This window comes from Alligator sinensis, unplaced genomic scaffold, assembly GCF_000455745.1.
Source record: "Alligator sinensis unplaced genomic scaffold, ASM45574v1 scaffold311_1, whole genome shotgun sequence".
NCBI lineage: Eukaryota > Metazoa > Chordata > Crocodylia > Alligatoridae > Alligator > Alligator sinensis.
Genome location: NW_005842355.1, coordinates 292,211 through 313,104, shown reverse-complemented (window position 1 = coordinate 313,104; position 20,894 = coordinate 292,211). Strand labels below are relative to the sequence as shown.

Below are 20,894 nucleotides of genomic sequence, written 5' to 3'. Positions count from 1 at the left end.
GTCTGGAAACCTGAGCGAGTCCCTCCAGCTCTACCACTGACCTGCTGTGAGACCTTGGGCCAGTCTTTGTGCCAGTCTCCCTTCCTTCTCTTCATTTGTCCTTGCTGTTTAGAATGTACTGTAATGTGGGGTGAGGCCTCTGGTTGCCACTGCAATAAAATAATCATTCACGGCTCTTTATCTGTAAGCCCATGTGTCTGTCTGTGCCTAGCACCTATGACTTTGCATGTAGGCATGCAAGTGCTTCTCTCTCTGCCCGCTTGGACAGAGCCACCTGTGCAGAGGCATGAGTGCAAGTTTGTATATGTGTTAGTGCAGGTGACCCTCAGTGCTCCTCGGTGGAGCTCAACGCTATCCAGCTGGTGGCTCCTGGGCTCCAGCAGTTGCTTCTCCCTTTTCTGTGTGGTGGGGGAGGGCCTGTGTGAATCCCACATGCCAGGGGGCAGGGGCTATGTACTTCCTGTGCAATAGGGAGGGGATCCCTGAGGGCTGTGTGTTGGTGCAGTCTGCATGGCCAGGGGTAGGAAAGCATGTGTTGTCAGTGCACCCCATGAGGAGAAGCCCGTGCAGCTCATGTGGGGAGCATGGGGGAAGGAGAGGAGTCCTGGGGAGCGGCCCCTGCAGTGTGCCTGTAGAGGGGGCAGCTTGGGGAGACTCCACATGGCCCCTAGCTGCTCTGAAGCTGGATAGCTCTGGTGTAGGTGATTCTGCATTGATGCAAGGCATGAACAGGAGCTTTTCTTTGAAAATTAGACTGGGTAGAAGTCAAATCAGCTTCTGCCTCATGTAACAAGCAGGTAGCGTTTTCTTGAAAGCTCCCACCCTGGTAGCTGGTGTGGATCCTGCTAGTATTAACTACTGTAGGTGATGATGACTACTCCCTGGGGCAGATGGCTTGTTGCCTCATCCAGACATAAAGGTAGATGGGGGTGGCTCTCTAGTGAGAGAGGATCTAGGGTGTGGACTGAGTAGTCCAAAGGGAGGAACCTGAGGAGCAAGCATGCCTAATGAGAAGGCTTGTTAATTTCGATGTTAATAAAGCCAAACTGCAGGGAGGTGTGAGCTTGGGCCCCACTAGTTTGGGAATGGACCTCTCCACCCATAAAACCTTTCTCATTGGGGCATGCTGAACAATCCAGTGCGACTGTCCCCTCACTTGTGTCTCTATGTGGTGACAGTGGTGTTAAATGCTGAGGAACCTTGCCATTCATGAAACTACTCTTTCTTGTTCTGCACTCTTGGCCACAACTCCCCCAAGAAGCCCACAGTAACTTGGGGAACCCAGCAGAGAAAGGGAAATAGGGGAGAAGAAAAAACCATCTTGGCTGTATACAGGAGCACTGAGGTTTCTAAACAAGCTCTCCCAGCTCCCATGCTGGGTTCTAAAGCTCTCTCAGATGGGTGCATGTGTAGTGGGGCAGGTTGGCAGCAGACAGATGTGCACATCTGGAGGACACAGTACTCCACATCTGGTGCATATACAACTGGGAATATTATTCAAAGCTGTGCAGGGCAACTATATGTATCTGGCCTGCATGTTGGTTCCACTGTATACATCTAACCAGGCTGTTGATCCAGCTATGCATGCTTGGAAATTGTTGTTTTGAAAAATATGTGAGTTTTTAAAAATATTTTAACCATCTCCCCTGGAAATGATGTGCCTTGCCCCCTGGGCTTGTGACATGACAGAGGCTTGTACGGCACAGAGCAGGCCACAGAGAACAGCTGCCCTTTGGTGAGTTTTCCATGGCTGGTTCAAAGTTGGAATCCATCTTCCCACTCAGCCAGGTGCCAGGTGAGTGCTGTTCTAGGAGGGCGGTGCCTGAGGGCTCCCATAATTAGAAGCACTGGCAGCTTTCTGATGTATTTGCTCCATCTCTAGTTAAAGTGTAACGGGGCATTTCCTCCCCTTGCTGGCTTCTTGGGAAAAACTGCTCAGAAACTGTGGGGCTAAGTAACAGGAAGCTTAACTCTGTTGTGGCTGCACTGGTGTCTTGAGAGATGACAGCTCACTCCACAGTGGCCTCTGCTCCTCATACAGGTGTCTGACTGCTTGCAGGATGGGGTGTGGTGAACTCTGGTGGTCCAGTCTGCATAAAAGCAGCAGACCGTGCTATTATAGAAGTTGGGCTTGGCAGGCCAGATACTCTCTCTGTTCTGGCTGCTTTGTGCTGATTGGGCAGAATCTGGCCCTAAATAACCACCTGAGAACCCCCTCAGCATAGGGGAGCTCTAAAAGGGTGCAACTGGCTCCTGATACTTCCCTCCCACCTTGACATAATATCTACTGGGGATTGTGACCAGCAGAGGTAAGTTAGAACAGCTTTTAAGCTTCTCTAAATCACCCTGAAGAGAATATGATTACTGTTTAGTAATACATTTGTGTTGAATATTAGGGAGGGAGAAGAGTCTTTTGGGCTAAAAAGCAAGACTGGCACCAGATCAAATGGCTACAGAGGGGTTATGAACACACTGGCAGTGTTTACACAAGATGCTGACTGCACAGTTGTTACTGCACCGTCATTTCGTACCTGTATAAGCAAGAACTAAGTGACTGTGCAGTAACCCGAGTTACTACATAGTAGGGCTGATGAATGCCTTTTTTGTGATGCTACTGTGCAGTAGCTTAATACTACTGCACAGTAGTGTTGCATCACAGTTTTTGCCATGCGACGCTACTGCACAGTCAGTGTCTTGTGAAGATGTGGCCAATGAGAATGGAAGTTAGAGGGTGATATCTATCAGAGGAGAGGAGCCTTGGAATGGTCTTCTGAGCCCAGGAATGAAGGGCCAAAAACCTCCTGAATGGCTCTCAGATTGTACTGCATAAGTGTATGGAAGGGGTATATGATCAGAGAGGGAGTTCCAGCATGTGGGATATGTAGTATCAACTATCTGCCATCTCCATATCAGGGTACTGAGAAAACTTTCTTGCTGTGGCAGGTGCTGGCAATCCCAGGTATCAAGGCTTTGCTGCACACCTGTAGATACCAGAATGGATTTTTTTGTGCAAGGGTTTGAAGCAATGATTTTGGAAAATCCTTGAGTGAAGGGAAAGCACAAATACAGAGGATTAGATGTCATGGCCCAGGAGGCCCCTCCAGTCCTGTCCTCCCATGCCAGGGCTGGGGCAGGTTCCCTTGCTGCCCCCCTCACTTATCCACCCAGCAGATCTCAGTACAGGACAGAATCAGACCTACTGTCCATTGCTCTTGAGTCTGGTAAACTAAAGGAAGCTGTCTCTAGAATATATATACATATGCTGTAGGACATTGACATTTTGGACTTAAATTGCTTGAGAAAGGTCATGATTTTTTTTTTTTTTTACTAAGGCTGGTGTTGCTCAAGACAGATTGAATTCAGTGAAGGCATACTGGAAGCCAACTGGAGTGAACACTAGAACCAGGGTAAGGATCCCTGGCACCTGGTCATAAACAATGAAATGGCTCCCATTTTACTGGTAGGCTTGGAAGCTACATAAAAGTTGGTTGAGAGCTCCATTGCAAACCCCTGCTGGTCAGACCTATAAGCTAGATGGGAAGGGTGTGTGAATGAGCCCAAACAAGCAACCATGATGAACAACTTGAGACTAGACTCAGACTTGCTGGGCAGGATTTCTCCTCTTAGTATCTTATTTTCCCTTCACATTCAGGGCAGGGAGGAAATGAGTGACCAAGGTCACAAGAATGTTTCCAGATGAAGCCTGGCTCTTCCCACTAAAGGAACACCTGTGCAGCTCCATGGCCAGGGAACAGCAGGCTGTGAAGCCTGAGGCAGATCCTGAGCTGGTGGGAATTGGCACATCCCCACTGACGGCAGTGAAGCTCTGCAGATTTGTAGCAGCTGAGCAGCTTGTCTGACCTAGCATGTGAATGATAACTCAAAGGCAGGATGAGGATGCCAGGCCTGGAAAAGCCCTTGGAGGGTCACTTGCAGAAGAAATGCTGCAGTGTGGGCATTGCCTGCAGGACTGGAGACTTGGCAACGCCTGGGCATGCGCTGAGCTGGATTCCACCCTCAGTTTCACAGGTGCAGCACCAGAGCAACCTGAGCGCAGGCAGTGGTCCCACTCTGGCTTTCCATAGGTGGGACTGACAGCTGGAGCTGAGGTGATCATCAGCCTGCGTCCTGGGCACCTGGGCTCAACATTTCCTGCTTGCTGAGAAGTGATCACATGACCACCTGCTTTAAAAATATCTTGTTTATTTCCATGTTCTTTACAAAACCGGTCGATTTATTATAAATTATCCAATCTGTTGTTGGGAAGCAAACTGTAAAGGAAAGAAAACAAAAAGCCCCTAGGAAATCCACCTCCAACACTGCTGCTGCTATTTGAACTATTCACTGGCTCCCAGCTCCACTCGAGGCCTCCATCCCTGACTCAGCCATTCTTTCAGGCAATGTAACCAGAATCCTTTTATTACAGGGTAGCAAGGTACAAAATTCCCATTTGAGGCAAACTCGGGAGGAGAGGGAGAAAGTGTGTTGCTGGGATTCAATGACAGTGAACAGTGAGGAAGCCTACTGCTTGGGGTGGACACTCATGCTGATATTTTGGGAAGAGGAATAACAACCATGCCCAGCTCTTACATCATGCTTCATCTATAGCCCCCCCACTGCCCAAATCCACAGCTCCTGTGGGAGCTTCACAAGCCAGATATGTGTGTCTGTGGGAGTGATCTGGCCAATGAGTCATACATTTGACACCACTGCACTATGCAGTAGTGGCTCCCACGAGGCAAAGGGCTGCAGTGTGGTGGCACAGCTGTGTGGACTGGCAGAGGCTGATGTGGATCAGTATGGGGGACCACAGGCAGGGCAGTGGGGAGGCCTGGGAGTGGAAGAACAGGAGTGTGGCCCCTCAGTCCTGGAGCTTATTGGGAGGGTTGCTGCAGGACAGAAGTGAGAGGTGTTGGCAAAGCTGCACACAGGTCTGACACCGACGGCAGGCACAAAGGGATTTGCATTGGCAGAGCTGTGTGGGAGAAGTCTGCAGTACTTTGCTAAGGTCAGGGCTGTCAGCCCCTGTTCTGGAAGGCTGCGTGTCTAGGGTCACACATGAAGTGAGCTTGAGAACTGCAATGGAGGAGGAAGATGTGAAACAATTCTTTGTGCCTCTGCTCCACCCATTGGCATGGGATTCAGCTTTCAGCAACTCTGCAGCCTTGCTTCATAGTATCCTAAAGACACAGGAACTGTTTCAGAGATGAGGCATTTACAACTGTAGAGACATGGGACCCCGTTCCCCATCATGCGCACCTGTTCTATTGCATGTGCATTTCCAAGTACACAAATGTTGACAGGTGTGCAGGTCTGATGTACGTGTGCATGCAGGTATCTGGGCACCACAAACGGGCTTGTACACCCTGCAGTTCCTGGTTTTGTGAGTCAGACATATGCACTTTAGTAGCTGCGCTTTTAAACATTTGGCACTCCACATACAGTCAGGCAACTTCAGCATAGTCACAAAAATATTTCCCCTGTTTGCACTGATGTTAGAGAGACCCCCACCCACCCAAACACCCCAAGGATATCCCCCAACTCCTACACTCAGGCAGCTAGTTTTGGAAAGAACAATGTAAGTAAATGTCAGTTAGGGCCAAATTATACTCTGAGTTAGAATGGCACAAATCTGGAAAAATCCCATTGGCTTTGATTGAATTGTTCCATATTTCCACCATTGTAAATGGAAGCAGAATCTGGCCCTTGAGGTGATGTAGCAATGAAAAATATTATAGTTTGGTCAGGACTTGAGCTCTCAACTCAAGTCTTCCTCTGCCCATTCTTCAGCAACTTTCCTTTTAATGTACTAGATATTTGATCTGGGAAAGATCCTGAGGTTTGGCACCATTATTTCCAAATTGTTCTGTTTGCTCAATGGCTTAAAAATGAGCTGGAGAGGACATCACTCCTGTCAGAAAGCTTGCTTCGGACAATATATTTATGTGAACCATTTTGGAAAAACCATTTTGTTCTGTGTGTATGTCCCATGTTGGAGGAGAGGTGCCCTCCTGGAAATATGTGATGGGTCTGTTTTTTCTCTCCTATACATACCCATCCCTTCACTGATGTCTGAGGGGTTACATCCAACTTTCACTGTGGTAGGTAAGAGTGGAAACAAGCCCAGGGTAGTTGTACATGGCCCCGTTCTCTGTTGGTATAAATCAATGGGGTGAGACTGGGTTACACCAGGTGAGGATTTGGCCCCACACATGTTATTTGTTTCATAAAATATACCCCACATACCCACACATGTCCTTTATGGAGCGTGTGATAGGCTTTCCTCACTATAAACATGCCCCAGTTTTGTAATCTGTTAAATTCGTTCTACCTGTTGCGCAACAGGGCTAGGGAGACTGTGCAATTTGGCTTATGAGACACACAAGAAATATTCAGAAGGGGAGATTATTTTTCCAAATGGGCAGTGACACTTTCAGATTCCCTTGGCATCAGCAAAAGATTTTTTTCAACTCTGTGCTCTGGTGCCTCAGCCAGCCTAGCCTTGGGGAACTCAGAAAGCTTCCTTTCAATCCTTACTTAGTGCAACTTGCTCTTAAATCCCACTTCATGCTTCAGAGCTGGGAAAACACACTGGTGAAAGTCTTATCCTATCTCCCCACTGAGAGAGTTGTGTGCAGTGGGCTGGGTTGGATGGGGTGTGCAGGGATCAACCTGGCCTGGGATCTTTTAACTCAGTTAGTTATTCAGTTCCCAGATCACCTCACCAGAACGATTTGGGCAGTCAAACACTTATAGAATTCCCACAAGCTCTTCCTCCTCTCTGTCTATGGCATTTCATACTTAATTTACCCACCAGACTTTTCTCTCCTCCTCCCCAAGATGGTGGGAGAGCTGAGACTTCAGGGTATGAGTTCACTTCAGGGAGATTCCTTGCTTTTGTACCAGTGAGGCCCTGAAAGCATCAGGAAGATTCAATATCCCCAGAAGTCCTCTTGTGTCAAAGGGATACTGCCTCCTGTCTGTCAGGGATGATGAGAGGAGACAAAGAGGAGCAAGGGGCAGGAGGACTCCATAGCAGTTGAGGAGGCTGGGGAGTTCTGGTTGGAAGGGAAGAGTCTTGCCTTTCAGCCCAGCATTCAGACCCAGTACTGATTATTTTTTAGGGTGGGATTCGAAGTCCGGCAGTACTGAAGTAGCTCAGGGTCCTGCTGCCCTCCTGCCCCTGCTCCTTTGGTCACGGGTCCCGATCCCTTGGCCTCCAGTGTGTTCACAGTCGTTAAAGGAATGGCTTGGTTTGGGTCGGTCTTCCTAAAGGTCTCCTGGTCAACCACAGCCCCATTCTTGGGTTTGGCGGCCGTGCCCTGTACATTGTGCTTTCCAGTCTTGTTGCGCTTGTGGAGATAAAACAGCAGGGGGAGGATTAAAGCCAAAAGAAGGATGATGAGGCAGATTGGGATGATAACACTGAACATGTTGGCTTCGATGAAGCTGAGGAATGTGCCCCCTTCCACAGGGGAAGGGCTGGTTGTGGCCTCATGGCTTTGCCAGGCTGTGGGAGGTGTCTCATGCTCGCTAGTGTTGTGACTTGGTTGCGGTAAGCCCTGAGCCTGAGTGGCTGAGGTTGCTGGGAAAGGGCTTGTCTCCTGGAGTGTGGGCCAGAGGCTTGTATCTGGGAAATGGGTGGCAGTGAGAAGTGTGGCCCTGTACACCTTGGAGGAGTCAAAGGGCTCAGAGCTGTACTTCAGCAACTCCAAGGCAGGCGGCACCCCTGCAGCTGCCAGCTCGAACACAAAGCTGTTGTTCTGCAAGTGCTGCCCAGAGTCTTTGGCTTGTGGGACTTCCAGTGCAATCAACCCTCTCTCAAGATCATCCTGGGTGAAGGTGTCAGTGGGAGTGGGCTGCCTGTCTTTGTCATCTGAGACTTTCACAAAATGGCTGCCCTGGGGGGCTCTGTGGATCTTAAAGACTGGGACGCTCTTTGTCTTGTTGGCCAGCTCGCTTGCGTCAAGAACACTGGTGTCCAGCAGGATGGTTTTCCCCCTTGGCCACAGAATCCCCTGCTGCATTCTGACCAAAGCCTTGACTGTCACATTCACTGCTCCTGACATGTTTCCTCCTTTGGATCTTGAAAGGAACTGGAATTCATCCTCAGGGGAGGTGAAATCTGTGAAAATAAAAGTCACTTCCCCTTGGTCCACCTGTTTCTGTGAGAAGTCCCTTGCTGGCTTTTGGTTGACCCTCAGCTGGCCAAATGTGGGATTCCTGGTGATTGTGTAAAGGACATCTTGTTCCCCTGGCTGTGAGCCCCCCAGGAGGTGATCTCTGGACAGGTAGGCAATGTTCCGGTCCTGAGGTATTTCTAGAGGTATCTGGCTCATCCCTGTTGTCAATACAGGAAGAACCTCTACTTCCAGGGAAGTGAATATGGGTAGATTATGCCCATCAGAGATACTCAAGTCTAAGGATCCAAGAGAACTGCTCCCATTGGCAATGAAGACCAGGTGGCCAGCATTGACTTCTGCTTGGGTGAACTGGCTGATTGGCACCTGCTTATTGTGCATGTTGGCCAGGAAGCCACTGGCTGGCCTCTTGAGGATTTTGTACTCAATCTCTTCAGGAGAACTGTCAGGATCCACTACATCCAAGTGATCTCGGGACAGCATCACTAAGGAGCCTTGGTGGGCCTGCAGGACATGTCTTTGCTTAGTCAGCTGAGGTGGATTTTCATTATTAGGATTCACAGTTATATTGAAGGCTTCAGAAATGAACACCCCACCTCCTTCCTGGGGAGGGTGAATAGACTCCATGGCCAGAGGCCGAAGCCAAGCCTTAAATCTGAAATGGTCTTCTATGGCACCAGCCTCATAGTGAGCATAGTTCAGACCACCCATAACAAGATCAGACTGCAGGAAATAAGGATGCTCTTTGTTGATGGGTACATCAGCCACAGAGAGGTGACCATGGGAGGGTAACTCAGTAACCAGGAACACAACATCATAGGATGTCCTTTTGGACTCTGGAACCTTTGTCAAAAGGTTGGAAGCATCCAGCACTGAGGTGTTAATCTCTGCATGCTGTGCTTTCCGAACTATGAGACCTAAAAGGAAAGAAAACACAGGCCTAAGATGGTCTGGATGATAACAGTGCTCAGCCATGAGCAGCCAGAGACAGTAAGGTGGTGAAGAAAGGAGGGAAGGAACAACTAGAAAGCTAGACTGATGGACTAGACGGCAGCATGACAGAGAGGGGAGGGAAAAAAGACTATGGAAGTAGGGAAGAGAGGTCAGAAGGAAAGCTAGAACAGGGATGGAAGGGGAAGAGATGGGATCTATCACATGGCAGTGCAGGAGATGAAGGACAAAAGGAAAGACTACAGAAAGATAGAAGGATAGGAAAGAAAGAAAGAAATGGCAGGAAAGGGAGGAATGAGTGACAAGAACAGAGAGGCATGAGAATCCTTGCCATGGTGAGAGACTAGGTTCCACATTAGTTAACCCCTGATCCAGGAAAGCACGTGGTCAAACTTCCTTGTGCTTAAAGTGCCATCCTGAGTGGGGTTGCCTTCCTGCATTGGGATTTCCATTTTGATTTTCAGGGTAGTCGCTCTGAAGATTCTTAGTTATGGGGGTGGGGTGTAAATTCAGGACAACTGTCTTGTCCTCAGCATCCTGTAACTCAGTTGCGGGGGGGGCAATCTGTTGGCAGCTGTGCCACAAATTAGCTGCACACCCTCCATGAGTGCCACTTCAATCCCCTCTCCCTGCCCGATCTGCTGCTCTGCTTTCTGCTCAATCTGCTGCTGTGTTTCTTATCCCCTCCCCAGTCTGCTGCATGTCATGCACAGAACCTGCTCATGTCATTTGTGGCATGCCTGCCAAAAACGTTCGACACCCCTACTGTAACTCATCATCTGCACCCTCCCTCTTTCTCCTTGGCTATAACCCCTCCTTTCAGTTCATGGAAACCAGCTCAAAATTATTCCCTTCTGCCTCCAGGCTTTTACCTTTGTTTCTCCAGAGCTGAGTTGACCTCTGGGGACAGCTTGCTTCAAATGATATTGACACACTGAGGATATATGGCTCTGTTACGATAGAAGGAGAAGAGACTCGGAAGTGAAGAGCATCCTGGGTAAGCCAAAATGGCTGCTGGGGCATTTCATGCTGATAAAAGATTGTTCCACTATTCACCTAGTTTGAAACAAGCAGACAGACAAACCAAACAACCTTTTAATTGCAGCAAAGTCAGACAGAATAAATAAAACCTATTTAAGTCAGAAAGCGAACTGTTCATCTTTCTTCACTCCAATCATGGTGCTGTCACAATTGTTGTGATACAGGAACCTAAGCAAAACTGAGGCACAGTCCTTGCCCTACATCACACAGCAAGGCAGTGGGAGAAAGCAGGGAGTAGAAGCCTGATGTCTTGACTCCTCAATTTGTCTTTAGCAATGGGGTCATGCTCCCTACCATAGTCTCCTTTTAGTGTCAGACACATTTAACTTGGAGGATCTGGTACCCTGAGACCATTAAGACTCCATTATAGCCAGCAGACATGCCAAACAGTGTTTTGCAGGTTTAATAGGAAAGGACAATCAAGCCTCTTTATTTAGTAGGAAGAGCTGGGTGCCGAGGGGCCCAGCTTGAGGCTCTTGATGACACAGCAAGTCAAAACTGAGCTATGTGGACTGAGGAGGTTCTCTCCTACAAATGTAGGGGCCATGTACATGAGTGGGAGGGAGATGGAGGGACAGGGCTTCTTGGGCAGAGCTCACTGTGGCAAACTGGGTATTTTTAAGCAAGGACACTGCCTGATGATACTTATTTCTACCGCCATCCCTGGAGGTGTTCAAGAGGAGACTGGACAAACATCTTGTGGAGTTGGTTTGAACCCAATTGCCTCTTGCCCACAGCAGGGGACTGGACTCAATGATTTTACAGGTCCTTTCCGGTCCTTCTATTCTATGTTTCTATGATTCTATGTTCGGGGGAAGTGAAGTGCATGAAAACACATGACCCATGTCCCTGATTCCACATCCTGATAGAGTCAGTTCTGTAAGACCACCAAAACTGTTCAAGGCAAAGAGGCACCACTCCTATTAGGCAGCTACTGCAGGCAGTGATGACCGCCTTTACTTTGCACTGGGCTGAGAAAGGGTAGGATGGCTGGCTATGAATAGGAGCCAAGCAGAAGGTCAAAGAACTGGCTATGAAATGACATGGAAATGCAGAGAGCTCCTGAGCAAAGCAGGACTCAGATCTTCTTGTCCTCCTCTAAAAGAGTAGAGAACCATGAAAGGATGTTGCATATGTCACTAATATACCAGAATGCAGGGAATAAGAAACAGAAGCTGAATAAGGTTGGGTTGGATGGACACACACAAGCCCCATAGAGAACAAAGAGGCTTAATGATAAGCAAAGCCATGATACAACATGGAAAGCTGTGGTAAGACCTCATCATTGCCACTGAGAAAATAGATTTCATAGATTTCATAGACATTAGGGCTGGAAAGGACCTCGGAAGATCATCGAGTCCAGCCCCCTGCCCAAAGGGCAGGAAGTCAGCTGGGGTCATAGGATCCCAGCAAGATAAGCATCCAGTTTGCTCTTGAAGGTGTTCGATGTAGGCGCTTGAACCACCTCCGGCGGCAGGCTGTTCCAGACTTTGGGGGCTCGGACAGTAAAGAAATTCTTCCTTATGTCCAGCCTGAAACGGTCTTGTAGTAGTTTATGACCATTCGACCTAGTCGTCATCCTTTGGGGCGCTCTGGTGAACAAATGTTCCCCCAGATACTGGTGGTCACCCCTGATAAACTTATAGGTGGCCATCAGATCACCCCTGAGCCTGCACTTTTCCAGGCTAGAGTCCCATGGCTCTCAGCCTGTCATCGTAGGGTCTGCTTCCCTGACCTCTGATCATGCGCGTGGCTCTTCTCTGAACTCTCTCAAGCTTCTCCACATCCTTTTTGAATTGTGGAGCCCAAAACTGGACTCAGTACTCCAGCTGCGGCCTCACCAAGGCTGAGTACAAGGGGAGAATGACGTCCCGGGATTTGCTTGAGAAGCATCTATGGATGCAAGCCAGCGTTTTGGTCGCTTTACTAGCCGCAGCATCACATTGCAGGCTCATGTTCATCTTGTGGTCAATGATGACCCCCAAGTCTCTTTCTTCCATAGTGCTAGCCAGCGTAGCACTGCCGAGCCTATAAGTATGTTGTGGGTTTTTCTTCCCAAGGTAGAGAACCTTGCATTTATCGGCGTTGAACACCATCAGATTCTCGTCCGCCCACTTGCTGAGCCTGTCCAGGTCAGCCTGGATCACCCGCCTGTCTTCTGGTGTGGATGCTTTGCCCCAAAGTTTAGTGTCATCGGCGAATTTGGCCAGTCTGCTTCTGACTCCAGTGTCCACATCATTAATGAAGATGTTGAACAATATGGGTCCAAGGACAGAGATGGGGCACAGAGGAAGAAGCTGGCCTAATGGATGGTGCACTGGGCTTTGCATCATGAGACCTGGGTTCTCTTTGTGACTCAGCCACAGAACTGCTGTGTAGCTTTTGGCAAGTTACATTCACATCTGTTTTCCTTCCTACCACTTGCCTGTCTCATTTATTTAAAACAGTAAAAAGTGCTGTGGCCTCTCACCATGGGCTTGTACAGTGCCTGGCACAAAGGACCCCCACCACAAATGGAGTCTCTAGGTACCACTGTAATATTATTGTTCATAATAAATGGTATTGTGGAAGATGCTGAAAGACAAGGCCTCTCAGAGCCCCCTTGCTCCCCTGTGCAAAAAATGGCTCATATAGCTTGGGGTAGAGAAACCAAAGGGCTGAGCAGAGCAGAGCTCTCGTGGAGAGTAGAGCTCTCTATTAGCATAAGAAAAAGGCAGTTTGAAAGCTCCAGCTATCTACTCAAGAGGTTTAGATCAGAAGGAGATGGTTCCTTTAGCGATAGGTTTTCTGACTTAGGTACACTTGCATACGCAAAATGCATGCCTAGTTTGGATGTACAGTGAATTACACAGTCACCTCTAACTTGTGCCTAAAACTGTGTGCATAAAAAGATCGACCCCACAAACCTTTGTACACATAGTTGTGGTCAATGTGTGCATCTAATTGTACTTATGCGGGCATTGCTATATGTGCCTGATTTTAAATACCAGGCTCTTTTTTTTCTCTCTCCCTATAAAACACCAAGGGTGATTACAGCCTCCTCTGTAACATGGCTGCTTGCTTATGTGTATGCCCCAGTCTGCTGAAGGCAACTAGAGATTTCCAGAAGCAGGGGTAGATTCGAATAGGAAACCCTGCTGATAGAGTGGAGATCTGAATTTCCTGTGCTCCTCTCTCCCTATTCACATGCTGCTGAGGACAGTGGAACCATCATCCACCACAGGCTTTCTGGAGTGTGATATCAAAGGAGCCATGGCAACCACAAGTGTTGCTTTGGTAACCCAGTGAATATTTCATTGGCCGGCAGTGTTATCTGATAGACCTGTGCTTGCAGCGCTACAGATCCTTGGGACGATCTTAAGAGGCAGGACTTGAAACCAAAGTCAAGAATGAAAACCATACGTGGTGGGAGCTGTTTTTGGGGAGGACTGAATCACAGCTGAGCTTGGGGAAATGAGTAGCTCTTTCCTGTGTGCAGGCTCCCTCTCTTCTGACAGCAGGTTTCAGATCTGGGTGGGTATATACAGCACCAGTGGACAGGAAGTCAGCAGGGCACTGTAGTCAGCAGGGCAACAATGCTCTAGCACCTTTCTGCCAAGGGTTTAAGAACACTACATACTGGGAGGACCACCGTTCCCATAGTACCGATAGGGAAACTGAGGCACAGGGCAGAAGTGACTTGCCCCAGATCACGCAGCAGGTCAGGGGCTGAGCCAGTAGAATCCAGTGCTCCTGGCTTCCTGCTATAACCTACTAAACTAGGCTGCCTCAGTGGCCAAATGGAAATCATGAGGGAGTGCAGCTATTGCCAGGTTAGAAACTACCCAGGAATCAGTCCTTCATGGGAGATTTCTAGAGGGGTGTGCTGGTGCCTTTCCAGGGAACATCCAGGCCAACCTCTTGAATTCTGTAATGTGATAAACTCCCTTTTTATGTGTTCTTAGAATGATTTCTCTAGGACTCTGCTAGTGTAATTACAGTAACATTTTGCAAGCCTTGCCTATAGCTTGTCTATGGTACATGAGGGAGGAGCTGTAGCCAGGCAATACAAGAAAAACGGAAGGACAACCTACAATGTAATACAGATTCTGAAAAACAAACTGTCCCTATCCTCTCTGTCCCTCTTTGGATAGGAAGGCATGTCACAGGTTAGTGTTTTCTATGAGCAGGCCTCAACGTATAGCTTTCTCTACAAGGGAATGGACTAGTCCAGTAAAGTGAAGTAAAGCTGTTAGGCTTTCCCACTCTTGCCTAACTCGTAACCATCCAGTTGCTCTTATAGGCAGATGCATGCATAGCTGGCCTATCCCCACCACTCTGGCCTAGGAAAGACTGACATGCTGCCTTTCAGGGCCCAGGTTCATTCTCCAGGTGTACAGCAACTCCAAAATAACTATTTCCTAACCAATGAAGAGCTCTCTTCCCCCTGCCATTCCCTCCCTTCTCCCAGGAGGCCCTCCCAGGGAAGAACCCTTTACAGGAATCACCAGACCCCTTCCAACCTAGGTCTGCTAATGTAACAGGCCTGGCTGCTCCAGCTCCTGTGGCCCTTAATGAGGTACCAGGGCTACAAGCTTTCTGTATCAGATAGAGGGTGTTTCATACCCTAGGGCATCACAGAGGAAGCCAAGAAAAAGGTTTGTACAGCCACATGGCACCTGGTGGATAGAGATGCCATTGTTCTGTTAGGATTATGGAGCAGGAATCCTATACGAGAGCCCCTGCTTGTGAAACTGAAGGCCCCGCTTTTCAGCCAGTGCAAGTCAAGACAGTTCTGTTGGCTGTGCCGGAGCTTGGCTGACCTCCACCTGCCGGGGATCAGGTTCCAGTGCTAATCCGATAATGTGCAGCTGATGCAGCACCAGTGGGAGCTGACAGTTTGACCTCCAGGAAGACACATGTCCTCTGCTTACCTCAATACGCAGTGGCAGCAGGAAGATAGGCTCCTGGAACAGAGCCTGATAATCCTGTTTAGCTTTGGCCCGTCAAATGCTTTGTCAGGCTGGAAAGGTCACTCAGTCTTGACAGTCTGCTCAGTTCTCAGCCTCTTTGCTGAAGCAGCCAGCCAGGGAGTCCATTGTGTTGATGCTTTACCTGATGCCTTCAGCCCTACCAGAGGAAATGGCCCCAAACCGCTTCCTCCTAGCTCACTGCCCCCCACTGTCACCTACAGTAGCTTTTGTTTGTTTTCAGCACAAGCTCTGGCAACAAGGTGTTTGCCATCAGGTATTTCACCTCTGGTTACAAAAGACTGCCTCATGAAGGATGCAGTTGGTCTGGGAGCCATGGAAAATACAGCCTCCCTTTTGGGGCAGCAGCCTCAACAATGAACCAGGGCACCTCCTCTAGCACAGAGAACATGACAAAAGCACTCACCTCAGCCTGAGTGAAGTTCTTCACATCCCCCATGGCACTACCCAGCTGGGAATTCACCAGCCTGCCCAGTTGCGGGGGCTGCTGTATGCTGTAAAATAAGGAGCTGGCATCTGCTTTGCTGTTGGTCATGGCTTTCAGATTCTGGCTAGTGATTGGCTGAAGGGTCCCTTTAAAACAAATAATATATAGCGGATTTATTCACAGTACAGGCATGGCAGCCAATCAGTGTTTGCTTCCCTCTCCCCATTGCCTTTACAGAAGGATGTGTCTGACAGGCCATCTGGGTTTATAGGTACATTGGTGTTTGGTCTATCTGCACCAATCTGGGTCTGCACTATCTGCACCAACTTTGGTCTATCTGCACCAATCTAGCTACTCTGCTCTCCCTTTCATTCCTATTCTTCCACCTATGGGTTCAGCTCCCAGCCACAGCACATGCATCTGTGCTGGAAAGTATCCCTGGAATGTTGGTAATTCCACACAATAGGAGGTAAAGTACCACCTCCATTTTTGGGTAGAAGAATCCAATTTTATGGTGCCAGGTCACCCCACTCTTACTGTCTTCCCCAGAAATCGACTCTTTTGCAGTCTCCCCAATTCTCTGTGTCAATAAATTCCAGAATACTAGCTTGGATAAGTGAAGGCTGCTGGCTGTAATGGTGCAGTAGAAGCCAGTTGAGACTATCCTCAGGAGAATGGTCCAACGTGAGAATGTTGAAGCATTTATCTCATTTTGAATCAACTTCCAATCTCCTTTCATTGCTGCCCACAATGAAGGGGTTAAGAGGTTGCTGTCTCATCTCAGCCTGATATACACTATTCCCACTTTTCTCTCTAATGCAGTTGATTTTCAGCCTCTCCTTCCACAAGCCAGCCTAGGCCAATAGTCATTTAAGCCTTTGGATGTTGGTAATTGGGTGAATTCTCAAGGTCCCCCTCCCCACAGTCTCCTCTTGTCAACAGCCTCAGACGGCACTGCCCCTAGCTCCCCTATGTGTGACTCACCTGGACACACGGTGAGATCCTGTTTATTTACCAGGCTGATGACCAGCTCCTGGTGGGCACTCACGCTGAAGAAGTGCCGAGGTGATACATTCTTTCCATCAGACAAATCAAAGGAGAACCCACCGTCAAGAGACCCTGCAGAAAGTACAGCAATGATTTCAGGGGTGAATAATATATGGTAGGTGCTCTTATACCACAGGATGGGTGGCACTACAGGGTATCCTGGTGGGGTGACCCAGCAAAGCTCAGGGAGCGCTGGACAAGAAGGATAATTCCTTCTCTAGCCCCAGCATGGGCAAATATTGAGACACCTTATGCAGGCCTGAATGTCCCAAAGTGATCCCAGGTCTTATGGTGAACTATGTACTTGGGGGAGTATGTACCAGCTAAGCTGAGGTCTGCATGACCACAGAGAGTGCACCTCCCAGCCCAGACCGGGCCAGGGCTAGTGCCCATCATAAAGTGCAATTCTCTGTGCCATGGGCTGTGACTTCTACATCTGTGACTGTCAGTTATAGTGCACAGACCAACCCAACCCTGAGGTTCCTCAAAATAACAAAATAGGACAACTGGGGAGTTGGGGCGGGGACTGCAAGGGCTGGTGGTTTCCCTAGGGCCTTTTGCATGAAGAGACATAGGACCTGTACTCTACTGTAAGCAGCGTCCTGTTGAACACACTACCCAGGGTCTGTACATAACAAAGTAAGCTAGCGGTGGGCAAAAGCCCTTCCTGGCCAGCCCTGGGGTGATTACAGGACAGGAGGAAGCCAGCTCTGAACACCCCAGGCTGAGCTCTGCTCCCCCTTGCACCAGGGTCAATCTGGAGTGACCGCACTGAGGCTGAGGGTTTCCCTGGGTCTCCACAGGAGTAAGTAAGAGCAGCTCCTGCCCAGTGACTTGATGATGCCCCCAGGGTGGGATGGCTCCAGGGTTTAGGGGCTGGGCACTGATGTGTGGGGTGTTTGGTGGACTGGGGTGACTTCCTGCTCATGCTAGCCTCCCCAGATAGAGGCACAGACAGGTTTCCCAGGGTCACTAGGAACCAGGCCAGGCTGTCTCCCACCTTTGGGGGAGTGTCCCGTACCATTGTGCACAAACTGGACGACCCCGCTATTTATTTGAGCCTGAGTGAACTGCAGAATCCCATTGCTAGGAGATGATTTCAGCACAACTTTCCCATTGGTTGGGGACATGATGGAATAAACCACGTCTTCTGGAGAGGAGTCCTCGTCCTCGCTTCTCAGGATGTCAGGAGTGATCTCTGCCGTGGTGCCTTCCTGCATCTGGAGAAGAAGGCCAAGGCATTAGCCTGCCGTGAACTCGACATGGATCCCCAGAAAGGTGGGGAGAGCAACCAGAGAGCTGTTTTTACAGTCAGCTGGAGCCTGATCCTTGCGCCCTGACTCACAAGAGTAGCCCCACCGCCTTTAGTGGGGTTAGTCACACAAGCAAGGACTGGCAGGTTCAGTCCCCTTCAATCAGCCGCAGCCAAACAACAGCATGTTGTCTATAAAGGGAGAAACATGCAGCTTCTCTGTGTTTTCACAGCCTCAGTGTCACCCTGACTCTGGAGCACAGCTGTTTTTAATTGAGGCTTCTCAGCACAAGCTGCAGAGCCAGGTGCTCGCTGACACAGAACCGATTGTGTGATGAGGCAGAAGCATTCTGCGGTGGGTGTCTCAGGACTCAGTTTTCCAATCTGTAATAGGATGTGGTGATCCTGACCCAGCTCTCTGGGGCCTGAATGTTTCTAAAGGGCTGTGAAGCTGACGAACGAGAGTTCGTTCCCCTGTGTGACCTCCTATGGCTGGGCACTAACAACCTCTCTGGCTTCACACTTCCTAACAGGATTTACTCTGCAATTTCACCCAAGTTCCTTCCTGGAGCTTCTCAAGGGAAGTGGCTCTCACTGGGTCACAAATTCTTGAACTAGCTGCATCTCAAGGTGCTGGGTTTCTTAACAGGGCCAGTTCTCCCTTACACATGATTGTCTCATTCAGTTTGTGAGACAGCCTCCGACTGGATGGCTTCCAATCCGGCCATCCTATCATAGGGTCCTCACAAGGCAGAAAACTGCCTCGGCAAAGTCTCTTGGAATGGCAAGTATGTACCCAGCTTAGGCCCTGTGCACAGCCCTGGCTACCAGCTTTCATGCTCTGGGAGCAGGGTTCCTGAGGCTGCCCGCAGCTACTATGTTTTAGATTGCATTAGTGCCTAGAAGTCACAAAACAGATGAGGGCCCTATAGTGCTAGGAGCTGCACAGACAGTCTCTAATAGTCTAAGTAGGCAAGACAGACAAAAGGGTGGGAGGAGAAAGGGCTCTGCTCAAGGTCACACAGAAGGGCAGTGGAAGAGCTAGGGAGAGAACCCAGCTGTCCTGACTCTCACTGCAGATCCCTATTCATTCCACTCTCCTGCTTCTGTCCTCCATCAGACCTGTCATCTACCTCTTCCTGAGTGCACCTGCTATGCTAGTGGGCCCGCTGACCCCGATCTTCCAAAAGTTTTTAAGCACCTAACTCCCATTTGGTTGCATGGGAGTAGGGTGCATTGATATCACCAAGAATCTGTGCCCATTGTGCCTACAGCAAGCCTGAGATTATGGGGAGGCTGCAGGCAAGGCAGGGGCAGTGAATCACATAGTGATCACACCTTTGGCATTTCTACCCCACCAGAAGGATGTCCGTGAGGCCTGGTTACTGCTCCCTTCTCACCTTCCTGCAGGCCACATTCCTCCAAGGTTTGGCTAGGAAATGCTTACTCTGCCTTAAACTTCAATGATACACTATATTAAACAGCCAGTTGTTTCCCGTCTGCCATAGGCCAAACATTCATGGTTGTTAACGGATTCAAATTCACATGAGACAGTACTGATCTGCCTCCCTTGAGGTCTCTGGGAGAGGAGCCAGTGTCACTGGTGAAATGGGCCAGAACCACATTTCACCGTCCCCAACTGAAGGCCCTGACTCTGGATATGGTGGTTCCTGCAGAAGGAAAGCTTGGGATTGCTTTGCAGCAGGGTGATGTGTGCAGGCCTCTCTCTTGCATGGCTGGGCAGGGCCGCTCTCACACAAGCAGCAGGAAGTCAGGCTCAGGCAGCCTTTGGCCTTTGAGCTGCTCTCTGCGTTAGAAAGAGGCACGCCCAGTCTGTACAGAGTGCAGCCTCTGCTGTAATTCTGGCTACTGGCAAGCACTGTAATAAAGTGGCTCTTTCAGCTCTGGTTTCTTGCTACTCGAACTTGACTTTGGCAGGTTTATGGTTTCACCAACTGCTCAATGTAAAGATTTCCATCATCCCATTGGGTGGGTATGACTCTTGTTTTCCTGTCACCCTGGGAGGATCTCTGCCATCGCCAGAGAGAAGTTCTTTAAAGGAAAATACTCTAGGAATGCTCCAGCTTTGCACTGGTCTCCTTGGCATTCAACTCTGCCAGGTCCCCTCCCAGTCCTGTCTACCTAGGCAAAAATTGGGACAGGTGGCCAATCTGTTCTGTGTTTTACATGAGGCTTAAAACATTAACCCTTGGGTATTGGTTACATTTCAGTCTAAGCAATTTTTTTTAGCTCCCTACAAATTTCCCTTGCATTTCTTATTTAATTCTTCACTCTCTACTCCCCCAAATCTTGTATGCAGTTGTTATGTGCTCATAAAGAGATGTCACATGGCTCCCAGAGGTGGCTGTCTCTTACGGGATCTCTAGGGGTGCTTGTAAGTCTGATAGGGGGTTAGTCCTCAGGGTTTTATTCTATACTCCCTACATTGAAACAGTGGGTTGTTAACTGAAACCCACCGTTTTAATGTTTCTGTCACATTACGGTGAGGGGCCCGATCCATTATTTTTTTGTTGGAGACGGAGCCTGCTTGCTGGTGGGCTGAGCAGCCCCCGAAGCTGTGGGGGGGCCCAGTCCATCCTGCTGCAGTGGCGGCACCCCCCCAGGGCTCCCTGGGCTGGCAGGCTTCCAGTGGGTGGGCTTGGGGAACAATTGGATTTGGCCAGGTGCTGCCTCTGAGCTGGGGCAGCACCCAGCCCACTAGCAGCCTGCCTGGAGGGTGCTGCTGTGGAGGGAAATACTGGGGCCCCCCGCAGCCCAGGAGCTGCTTGGCCTGCCAGCAGCTTGCCCCCCAGCCATGGGAGAGGTAGGCAGGCTCTGCTGGAAAACAAACAAACAAAAAAAGAATTGGGCCTGTGACAGGGGGCCTCCTCAGGGCTGATCTCCGTGGCCCGCCCACCTGTCCTTGGGCCAACCACCCGCCTTCTTGCCCACCATGCCTTGGTGTTAATTGATTCGTTTATAGATGTCACTCAAGTGGGAGGCTGCCCATTTTAGTGCCCCGATGCCAGGGGGCGCTCTCTGCGGCTCCTATCCTCCCCAATACC

General features: G+C 49.5%; 1 protein-coding gene and 1 long non-coding RNA gene across 2 annotated transcripts in view; one reads left to right on the top strand and one right to left on the bottom strand.

Annotated features, from left to right (window-relative positions):
• LOC112551159 overlaps positions 1–3,747 on the top strand; it is a 6,793-nt gene extending 3,046 nt beyond the window's left edge. Inside the window, exons 3-4 of the long non-coding RNA XR_003095357.1 lie at positions 3,333–3,407; positions 3,653–3,747. This is a non-coding gene — a long non-coding RNA (uncharacterized LOC112551159). The remainder of the gene's footprint in view (positions 1–3,332; positions 3,408–3,652) is intronic.
• A 3,318-nt stretch (positions 3,748–7,065) lies between these two features.
• Positions 7,066–20,894, bottom strand: part of CSPG4 (chondroitin sulfate proteoglycan 4) — a 74,941-nt gene continuing 61,112 nt past the window's right edge. The window contains exons 6-10 of the mRNA XM_006029075.3: positions 17,599–17,797; positions 16,515–16,649; positions 15,510–15,676; positions 9,965–10,148; positions 7,066–9,058 (exon numbers count right to left, since the gene is read on the bottom strand). Coding sequence (XP_006029137.1) covers positions 7,098–9,058; positions 9,965–10,148; positions 15,510–15,676; positions 16,515–16,649; positions 17,599–17,797 — 2,646 coding nt within the window. The 3' untranslated portion in view covers positions 7,066–7,097. The remainder of the gene's footprint in view (positions 9,059–9,964; positions 10,149–15,509; positions 15,677–16,514; positions 16,650–17,598; positions 17,798–20,894) is intronic.